General features: G+C 47.8%; 1 protein-coding gene across 1 annotated transcript in view; it reads right to left on the reverse strand.

The window, feature by feature from the left end:
• Positions 1-203: 203 nt before the first annotated feature.
• The window catches only part of LOC310811837 (growth factor receptor-bound protein 10-like), a 27175-nt gene continuing 16006 nt past the window's right edge, over positions 204-11372 (reverse strand). Inside the window, exons 6-17 of the mRNA XM_083680153.1 lie at positions 6925-7081; positions 5589-5704; positions 4746-4820; positions 4504-4641; positions 4138-4248; positions 3527-3625; positions 3157-3234; positions 1636-1752; positions 1410-1476; positions 1017-1104; positions 670-763; positions 204-373 (exon numbers count right to left, since the gene is read on the reverse strand). Coding sequence (XP_083536279.1) covers positions 227-373; positions 670-763; positions 1017-1104; positions 1410-1476; positions 1636-1752; positions 3157-3234; positions 3527-3625; positions 4138-4248; positions 4504-4641; positions 4746-4820; positions 5589-5704; positions 6925-7081 — 1287 coding nt within the window. The 3' untranslated portion in view covers positions 204-226. The remainder of the gene's footprint in view (positions 374-669; positions 764-1016; positions 1105-1409; positions 1477-1635; positions 1753-3156; positions 3235-3526; positions 3626-4137; positions 4249-4503; positions 4642-4745; positions 4821-5588; positions 5705-6924; positions 7082-11372) is intronic.

The following is an 11372-nucleotide window of genomic DNA, read 5'->3' on the forward strand; positions in this document are numbered from 1 at the left end:
AGCTTCCATCCCTGATGATCAATGAGGAAGTCGAGTGAGGAAGAGGAGACAGGGATCCACGGAGATCCACAAAAAAAAAACCCCACTCCTGTTCACCACAGGCTTTGCGTTTCGGTCTATGTGTCCTGGTGTGTTTCTGTATCAGCGGGGGGGGGGGGGGGGGGGGGGGGGGGGGGGGCGGCGGTGGGGGGGGTTGAGGTGGGGCCAGGGATCAGGGGGTGAAGGGTCACAAGGCCACGGCGGTGCAGGTGTGTTTGAGCTTGCAGGGCAGCACTCCTCTGTTGAGCTGGTAGAACTCCACCAGGTGGATCAGGTCTGTGAACTTGGTGGCGCCGTCATCAAGGCTGAAGAACATCTGACCGTCCTCCTCACACTGCACACACACACAGGGAAGGGAAGGAGTAGGCTAGTTATAATATACCATTCCAGATGCATAGGAAATATACCAGCAGAGAAGTGGAATACACATAACCACAGTATGTTGTCAAAGGTAGAAGAGAGGTGAGAGGTGTCATCATGTACCATTAAAGATGCCACAGCATAGGACATATATACCAGCATAGAACAATCAATCTATCCATCACATTTATTCCTAGAACTTTTTTCCACAGCTTTTCTTTTCCTCAACAGTGACCTCAGGTTCTCTAGAACACAGTGTGACTGACTGACCGGAAGGATCTGGAAGTGTTTGATCTTCTGGTGATGGCACAGGGTGAGGACAAAGGCCTTGGGGTTACTCTGACTGTCCCGCAACAGGAACAACCTGCCATGGAAAAACAGAGAAAAGTGTCACTTCTACTGTATGGTACTAGAGATGATGATGGAGTGGGGTTAGAGGGACATTCATGAATGGATGGATGGATAAAGGAATGGATGCATGGATGAAGGAATGGATGTATGGATGGAGAAAGGAATGGATTAATTAAGAAATGGATGGATGGATGAAGGAGTAGATGGATGAATGACTGAATGAATAAATGAATGAATGAAGGAATGGATGGATGATGAGTCCTTACCCATCGACTTGGCCTTGTTGCATGATCATTTTGTGGGACTCCTCCCTCATGATGCGACCATGGAACCACAACTGTGTTCTGTGGATCACTGAAAGACACAACAACAACAAACACAACAACAATAAGACCATGTCTCAGGATGCATGTACTGTACAGCATTGAGAGACAACTCTAATGCAGTGGTCACTAACCCTGGCCCTGGAGATCTACAGGTTCCAACCCAGCACGAACACACCTGATTCAGATAACTATGTATGGATGACTAGTGGCTTAGTTGAATCATGTGTGTGTGTTAGTGCAAAGTTGAAACACAAGCCTGCACACCCGCACAGCTCTCCAGGACCAGGGGGGCTAGGGACCCCTGCTTTAAGGTCATTGGGGTCTGAGGGGTACCTGTGCTGAGAGTAGAGGGGTGCAGGGGGCTGGGGCTGCCCAGGACATTCATACGCTGACTCCGTTTCTGATGGGGAGATGGACGACAGGGCAAACAAACAATGCAAGACTTGAGATAACAGGAAACTCCCAGACCAGAGTGTGAGATTAAGTTCACGTTTGCTCTAAATCAAACCAGGCCCCACACCCCCTTCCTCCCTCCACCTTCTCTCCTCCCCCTTCTCACCCTCCAGGTCTGCCCCTCCTCCACAGCAGCGCTCTGGGCCTCTACAGGGTTCTCGATGACACGGCCCGTCCTCCCAGAGAAGTCCATGGCCACCAGAGAGTTCTCAGACACGCTCCGCTGCAGGGAAAGGGGACAGAGGTCAAAAGGTCAAACAAACCAAGACAGACTGCAAACAGCCACAGTGTTACCACCCCCTGAAGGGAATTCATTCTCTACATGTAGGCAGATACATTATAGCCATGCTAGGTTTTCATCAGCTTGATAGCGGTCATAGACCATGACCTGTATGAACACATACTGTAGCGAACAGCCTTCCAGGTTGAAGGTCATGTCGTTTATTGATTTGACCAGCCTCAGCACAATGTGGTTGTGTATGCTCTATTTCTATGTACAATTGGTAAATACCGTAATACGGCCAATTTATTCATCTAATCATTTTTTAAATAATGTATTACCTCAAGGCTTCCAAGCCGTCCACAGTGACTATGCTGACTATGCATTAAACCATCATTTATTGTTCCATTTGAGAGTGCTGGCCGTATGATCTACTTATGGGATCAACCCTGGGCTTTACAGCACCCAAAGACACTTTAAATCAAAACCGAACTTTTGTTCAGAGTCGACCACATCTTTTCCTTATTTCTATTTGTATGTACCCCAGGAGCCATCTCGTCAGGGTTGTCATCACATCATCTAACAGACAGCCGCAACCTGACCACAGTAGCCAGCTGAGCTGAAAACCTGTAATTCCTTTTAACTCCCATGTTCAGCAGTGTCACGCCGAGCACATCGGATCCTGTTGGTAATATGATCCTATGAGCTTTAGAGTCCCAAGGAGCTTATCACACTCTTACTCTGATGCTATGTGTAAAGTGACCAACTTCTGCTTCGAAACTGTTTTCACTAAATGAGACAAAGCAGCAATAGAGTATTATGCAAATGTGAAAACCTGGATAAGGTTTTTGAGTGTAGGATGTTCTTTTGGCTATAGAGCATTGATTGCTTTATACAGTACTACCCACCCTTAACCTTAATCTTTAGTGTAAGCCTAAGCAGAACCAGCCTGGGACATTGTTAAAGATGCTTACAACACCTCAACATGAACAGCTGTACAACTTACAACAATGGTCACTTGATTGGTCTTTCATTTCAGCAACACTAACAAATCCTACTCGTGCAAAATGCAAGTGCAGCAACACAAGCTTGTCTGTTCCCGGTTACAGTGCATTGGTATTAAACTAGGGCAGCGCTAAGCAACTGTGGTCCTAGGGAGAGCCAAGATGGCTGCTGCTTCTCAAAGCACCTCCCAGAGAAGAGATGGTCCATGTACATCACTGATCGCTCAGAGAGTTTCTGATTGGAGGGAAAGAAGGAAGACCAGCAGATGTGGAGGCTGTCGAGGACCAAGGGATTACACACTGATAGTATAGTGGAAGTCAGGGGAGGATTTGTAAAAAATAAAATAAAGAAAAATAAAAAACATAAAAAAAATAAAAAAATGGCAAGACATTTCATTCTTACCACAGGTGTAGAGAAGTGTGAGAGGGGCGATTTCCTTTGTTGAGGAACCTTGTAGTTTTGATATAGTAAAATCCCATACTGTAAACACAGAACAGAATACAACAACATGTAGTGTCCCCTGAGATATACAACATGCAGGGCACTGCACACAAACAATGATGTCAATGTTTTAGCTGTGTTTGGAGAGACGCGGTACAGTACCTTTTAGAGCGAGTTTGTGTTTGTCTGTGTTAGTGCTGTGTTGTGTATGTTTCTGATGTCATTATGGTCCCTCTTCAAGTAAACATTGATAGTAGTGCTCTTTAGGTCCTGAGTGTGTGTAGTAGTGTGTGTGTGTAGTAGTGAGTGTGTGTAGTACCGGGTAGCGTACCTTCAGGAGTCTGAATGCTGTCAGCCAGCAGGTCCGGCTCTGTTCATCCTCAGCACACAGCATCCTCAGCTCCTTACACTCACTCCTCACCTTACTGGGCTGTCAATCAAACAATCAGCCAATCACAAAGCCATACTGGGCTGTCAAACAAACAAATCAGCCAATCAGAAAGCCTTACTGGTCTGTCAAACAAACAACCAGCCAATCAGCCATTAAGGTCAGCCTCTCAATTAGACGTCATAGTGACAATGACATGATGTGCTGCCTGGAGACTATCTGGGAATGCCAATGGGAATGCAAATGGTGCTGTTCTGTTTGCCTGGTGTCCTAGCTGAACAACCAGTGCCTTTCACAGAGTACACCCCTCCCCTAGTACAACCGTCACAGTCTAAATCTTAAAGCATGACATTACACTCTGATCTCTGTAATCTAGTGTGTGTGTGTGTGTGTGTGTGTATGGCAGACATCTTGACTCCTTAGTATTTTTAAATAATGTGTGTGTGTGTGTGTGTGTGTGTGTGTGTGTGTGTGTGTGTGTGTGTGTGTGTGTGTGTGTGTGTGTACAGTATGTGTATAGGTGTGCTATGTCTGTAGATCCCCATGTGTCTAACCTTAATGCAGAACTGGTAGTCTGTGGGGGCGTTGTGGACCTTCCTGCCTGTGATCACAGTGAACGCACCGCTGTCCTCCAGGTCAGACAAAAACTGCAGATGCCTCGGCTCCTAGAGAAGGAGGAGGAGGAGGAGGAGGAGGAGGAGGAGGAGAAGAGAGAGAGAGAGAGAGCGAGCGAGTGAGCGAGTGAGCGAGAGAGAGAGAGAGAGAGAGAGAAAGCGAGCGAGAGAGAGAGCGAGAGAGAGGGGGGGGGGGGGTAAAGACAGAGGGGTTAGGGGTTATCTTTAAAACTGACTAACATAGAGGATAATAATAATAATAATATGATGATGATGATGATAACAAAGAACAAGTGATCTTCTCACCTTGGAGGTTCCTTTAGTGGAATAGTAGAGGCCGGAGCGTCTCAGGAACATGTAGAGCTTCTTCCAGGACTTGCGGCCAGACTCCTTCATGTAGAAGAAACCCTGGATCTCAGGACAGCTGCTGGAGTTCAGAAAGTTCTGGAATATCGAGAGAGCACAGGCATCCGGGAATGATTCAGGACTTTGGTGTGTGAGTGAATGAGTGAGTGAGTGAGTGTGTTGTGTAAATCATCAGTACCCACCTGTAAGAGCTGTGACTGAGGGATGTAACCGTTGGACTCCTGACACCAAGCCACCATCTGCTCCGGAAAGAAGTTCTGGAGAGAAACCAGAGCGAAGGAGGAAGAGGAACAGTCAGTATATGATCAAGGCAACAACAAAACCAAATGATACTGTGACTCTAGGTTTGTTTCCACATACATGTCAGTTTGTGTTTGTGAGAGATGCAAACGCCCGCAGATATTGTACAGAACTGCATGTCTGTGAGCAAGAATGTTCCCATATGTGCATTTGCTTGTATGTGAGATGAGTACAAGGATGCGGAGAGATGAGAGAGAGAGAGAGAGAGAGAACACGCTCCAGGGTATGATCTCACCCGCTGACGTAATCCCCTTAGCCAGCGCTAGCACGGGGCACAACGGTACTCTTAGTGTGATTGACAGGATCGGCAGAGTACTCCAGCGTTTTACTGGGCTCATTACCACAGTGCTGAGGTCACTCCCTCGCTCTCACATACCCTAAATCTCCTCAGCAAAACGGGACAGGACCCACACTGCTGCCAGCACATGACCTCCACGACGGCGCAACAGGACGCTAACAACAGCTACAGCTCAAACAGCAAATGCTACGCTACAATAAGCCACTTACTGTATATGTGCATGCTTGAAGCTAACACTAATGTAGCAATGAGCAAAGACCCTTGTGGTGCTAAAGCCCCTTGAAGCTACGCTCAAACAGAGCTAAGCCAATAGTAGAACTCATGGTTCACTGTTGTGTGCGTGTGTGTGTGTGTGCGCGCGTGTGTGTATCTGACTAATAGGACCTGACAGGGCCTTTCAGAGAACAGAAAAGTGCAGGGGACTCACCAGGGGGTTTCTGAAGAACTCATATTTGGCATAGTTCTTCCTGAAGAGGAATTTACTCTCACTGGTCATCGTAGCCTGCACCTGAACCACCAACTCATGGTCCTCCAGACACCTCTCTACAGGGAGGGAGGGAGAGGAGGAGGAGAGAGAGAGAGAGACCATTGTTTATTTATTCTTTTTGAATTATTTTTAGTTTGTGTGTATGCAAGGGGGGAGAGAGAGAGATATGGGGGGTAGATGGAGAGGGAGAGAAAGAAAGGGGGTAGATGGAGAGAGAGAGAGAGAAGGGGGTAGATGGAGAGGGAGAGAGAGAAGGGGGACAGATGGAAAGAGAGAGAGAGAGAGAGAGAGAGAGAGAGAGAGAGAGAAGGGGGTAGATGGAGAGGGAGACACTGGGGAGGAAGAGGTGAGGGGCAGGGCAGAAAGAGGGAAAGATAAAGCAAAAGAGGGGGAGAGGAGGGAGGGAGAGAGGGAGAGAGGGAGGGGAAGGAGGGGAAAAGAGAGGACAGCAGGACTGGGCATTGCAGTGGGATGATGTCATGTATTTAGCTTGATTGCACTTAGCAGCCGCACCATGAACACAGAATAAACCACATAAGTACATGGAACCAGAGAGCATATGGAACCACAATGTTCTCACAACATCCCGAGACTAGTGCTGAACTAGCACTGTGTTTGTGTGTGTGTGTGTGCGTGTGTGAGTGTTCTTTTCTGATCTCGAAGTTGAGGTCACGAGATGTGAGTCTGAGATGATTAGAGACAGATAGTGACATGATGTTCCAGCTCTGCATTAACACACAGACACACACTGGTGTGCACACACGTACATGTGTGTGTGTGTGTGTGTCTCTCTGTCCTGGCTTCTAGCAGGGGAATTGTCGGTGGAAACATAGGGGATGAGCTGATTGGTTGAGAAGTCTGGGGGCTCGACCGATGGAGCTCTGTGATTGGGTGATTGTCGCTCTGGCATGCCGCTAACACCCAGCCTCTCCACCCTTCCCCCTCTGCCTCCCTCCCTCTCTCTCTCCCTCCCTTTCTCTCCTCATCTCACATTCCATCTCTCCAGTCCACTTTTTCCAGAGACTGCGATAAACTAGCCAGCACAAAACAATCCTTTCACCCTCAAATAGGACTGCAAATAGGAAAGCCTTGACCAAGTGCAGGACAAAGACCAACTGTACAAAACCAGTAAAAAGAACACTTAAGGAGGTGGAAAGACATAGAACATACCTCTTTCAAATGCTTGAAGTGAGGCACCCACACGCACGCACGCACGCACGCATGCACGCACACACACACACACGCACACACGCACACACACCCCTCCCCCACTAACCCAGGCCGAGGAGTGGGTGGTGCTCCACCAGTGTCCAGCAGTTGTCGTCCAGACAGTGGCTCTTGTAGACCAGGAGCTGACACATATCTCGGGCTGTCATATCAGCAGGGATCTCCACCACCTTCCCAGCTCCATCCTCACTCCACACCTTCACGATCTGAGAACACAGACAGACAGACAGACAGACAGACAGGGGTTAAAACACCTTCTCTCCTGGAGGACAGAGAGAGAACACAGAGTTAACATCCTCAATGAACACATTTCTCACTCTCTTGAGAAAGAGAGAACAAAAAAAAAAAAGGGGGTTAACATCGTCGACATAGTGAGAACCAGACAGTTTAGAATTTGATAATTCATCCCAAAGATCTCAAATGCAAACATGCATTGTTGCAGAACAATAACAAAGAGGATGTTTTGGACAAAACATGGGATGAGTTTGGGTGAGTTTGACTGAATAGGACCCAATGTTCCAGAGAACCAATCAGAAGACAGGAGCACAGATGATGGGTATTATGTTACTTAAGCAACTTGGCCCTTTGTCATGCCCATGGCTTTCAGATGCATTCTACTATATGTGGGTATCAATAAAGTTGACTTTGAAATGATGGACATTCTGACCATTCCCAGGGTCATTTTACAAGATCGCAGAGAATTAGGGGAAAAACACACATTCACTAGATTATAACTACTAGACTATATATATATGCAGGCTATGACTAACACACACACACTGTACATCTGATACACACACACACACACACACACACACACACACACACACACACACACACACACACACACACACACACACACACAGTGCCATAGAATGACACCCATATCTCATAGAACCCACACACATAAACAACCTCATTGTAAGTATCCAGTTCTAGACACAAAGGAGAAAAGGATGCGCACTATTAAATGTGTCTTAACAAGTTTTTTTCTTTTATTGCTATAACCCTTTAACCATCCAATCAACATCTATCAGATGCTTCAAAGAGTGGTCTTTACATGTTCTGTCTACACCTATCTAAAGGTCTGAATAATGTCTGGATAAAGACTGGGAGAGCAGCTTTCTTTTAATTGGCATATAGTCAAGTAGCATATGTGTCAAGTCAAGTGGCATATGGCATGTAGTCAAGGCTTGGCTTTACATTTGTGTGTGTGTGTGTGTGTGTGTGTGTGTGTACTAAAAATGTTCTCAATATCCAGTAACCCTGCTTTTCTCCTCCTCTACAAACAACCGTTCCACTGCACCGCATTCTCATACACACTCCTGATCATACATACTGTACACACAGAAAAATACGCTTAAGGCACAAAGGCAAAATGTACAAACACACACACACACACACACACACACACTCACAAGCCTGACAAAAGAGATTATCTTTTGGATCTCGTTTTTCATTATCCTCTACGCTGTCGTGCCAGGGTTTGTGTGTGTGTGTGTGTGTGTGTGCGTGTGTGTGTGTGTATGTATCATGACATCAAACATCCTCCATCCATGGCAGGAAACGGCTACACACAACTCCACCAGAACGCATTGCAACGAACTTCACAACAAAAACTAAAATAATGTCTGAGCCGCTGAGACTGACAACAAAACAAGACACGACGCTGAAGCAAACACAGAATCAGGCATCGCAAAACAACAACCGCGACCGCAGCGACGTACAACTCCACTAAACAAGAAACGACGCCATAGCTCCCTCTGCGTCTCCCCTCTCTCTGCCAGGACAAGCCTTACCTGCTTATGCTTGTGCAAAAAAAAAGAAGAGAAAAAGTATTCCTGCAACTCGCAGTTGCTTAAGAAAGTTTGAAAATCTCTTAAGCTACAATAACACACATGCGCACAGGGGACATGCACGCACTCATGCACGCACTCAGGCACGCACGCATGCACACACAGGCGCACTTGCACACACACATACACAGGCACACGCACACGCACACACACGCACACACACGCACTTACCTCTACAGCCTGAAAGAGGCAACAGTCTGGCGAGCACAATGGCATTTTCACACTGAGACTCTCCCCAGTGATACAGTGAGACAGAGGGAGAGAGAGAGAGGGAGAGTGGGAGAGAGAGAGAGAGAGAGAGAGAGAGAGAGGGAGAGGGAGGGAGAGGAAAGAAGAGAGGGAGTAAGGAAGAGAGGGAGGGACAGAGAGGCAAGGAGAACACAAGAGAGAGGTAGAGGAATAACAAGGGAGGGAGGGACAGAGGGAGAGAGAGAGAGAGAGAGAGAGAGAGGGAGAGCCTGCCTCTTCCTCTTGTGCTGAGCAGGATAAAGGCTGAGCTGTAAGAGGAGTGAACGTTCCTCTCCTCTCCCCTCCCCTCCCCTCCCCTCCTCTCCTCTCCAGTGGATTATCCAGTGTGAGTGTGTGTGTGTGTGTGTGTGTGTGTGTGTGTGTGTGTGTGTGTGTGTGAGGAGCTGTTACCTGTCACGTACTCTACCTCCTGCTCACCAGCTGCTGCCTCCACAGCCAAGCATTCCCACAGCATTTCCACAACGTTACACAACGTTACAGATGGCCCATTTCCAAAAGTAACAGTAACACTTTCCTGTGCTCCTCTGGCTTTGTCTCTCTCTCTCTCTCTTTCTCTCTCTTTTTTAAACTACTAAGCCAATCACACACTCAAGCACACACGCACAGACCTGGTCATAGTCACGCGTATATACTGACATTTTCGAGCTGCCTCACGGTTTCAATTTCTCCCTGAAAAAAAAAAAAGTCAATCCCCCCCTTCCCTTCCTCCCTCCCCCCAGCTGCCTTCCCTCCGTTCAACAGATGTGTGTGAGATACAAGGATAGTGTGTAAGAATGGAGCCACATGTGTAACATTACACCAATCTGTTTATCAGGGATTTAGGGAGATGAGGATAGGAGTTCTCATTGGATGTTTTGTAGTTAAATGAAGTCTTTCAGTAAGAACGGTTACTTAGTTCTTACTGAAACTACAGGTCACGTGTCAGGGGTAGGGGGGCTCACAGATGGAGGGGGGGAAGGAGAGAGAGAGAGAGAGGGTGGAGGGAGGGAAGACAAAGACGCAAGGGCATTGCTCAGCGATTCTGCCCAGTCCTGACAGAGACGCGGGAGAGAGAGAGGGAGAGAGAGGAGAGGAAGCTCAGGAGGAATGTCAGTAATGTAATACTGAGTCATAATCAGCCTCATGTGTGGAGCGGCCAACCCAGCTGGCCCCTAATACAGTCTGCATGAGAAATTTTAGACCCCCCCCCCCCCCCACACACACACACACGCACAGGCAAACGTACACACACACACACACACACACACAGTAAGAGAAATGTTAGCTATGTTAACCAACCCCAGACCCATAGAGAAAAAGCAGTTGGCTGGGCCAGGACTGGTGGAGGGGGTTGGAGCTTGTCCATCCAGTTTCTTTCTATCTATCTATCTATCTATCTATCTATCGAGGAGAATAACATAGGTGTGAATAAGGGGATGAAAGAAAGAGAGAAGATCATGACGGGGTGTGTGTGTGTGTGTGTGTGTGTGTGTGTGTGTGAGACGGGGGCAGTTATCTTTCTCCTGTCACATCATTCATCTCATCGTGTCAACAGACCCCCTCCCTCACCTTCCTCTCTCCTTCCTTCCTTCCTTCCATCCCCCACCCCTCTATTTCTCCTTCCTTCCCCTTCCTCCTCTAGTCATCTCTCATTCCTCCCCTTCCAAATTCCACCCTACCCCCTCTATTTTTCCCTCCATCCCACTCTCCCCTCCCTCTCTCTTTCTCTCCCAGTTGGGAGAGGGGGGGGGGCGGGGTGAGTGGTTGACTGTCGGAGGGTCCTTCTATAAGTGGTCCCTTGGCACTACTTACAGTAATCTATGTAGAGGTCAGAGGTCACACACACACACACTCACAGCTCCCCACAGGACTGTAAACCTGCCACGGCAGCGCACACACACACACGGCTAATGCAGCTCTCGATCTTATTTTACTCCCAGTAGAATATACAGTAGGTACCGCAATCAGGGTAGGTGAAAGGGTCAGAAACCCTGAACATAATGCGTTGGCGCCTGAGGTCTGACAAGACAGCTAGTGCTGTCCTTCCTAGCATGACCCATCAGTAACTACCCTATCAGACAGAGCTGATTACCAAAGCAGACAGGCCAAACTCAATTACTCAATTCTACCCCTCTGGAGCATGTTCACAAAACAGCTTCAAACTCTTCCCTCACCTCCACACGACCCAGGGCTGACACAGCACAATGACACACAGAGCTAGGGAGGAAATCATTCACAAGCAGCTAGAATCCCTGCTTGTACTGAGGTACCGTCTGACACATAGATAGATACCCCTAGGGCTGGAGATCCCAGATAGCCCTAGAGGGCTGGGGGTTGATCACCCCTGTTGTCTCAGGCTGGGCCAGGAGAGAGAGAGTATGGAGCAGCATATCCAAAATGGGCAGATCTTGCC

The sequence above is a fragment of the Argentina silus genome (genome assembly GCF_951799395.1).
Source record: "Argentina silus genome assembly, chromosome: 11".
Classification (NCBI taxonomy): Eukaryota; Metazoa; Chordata; class Actinopteri; order Argentiniformes; family Argentinidae; genus Argentina; species Argentina silus.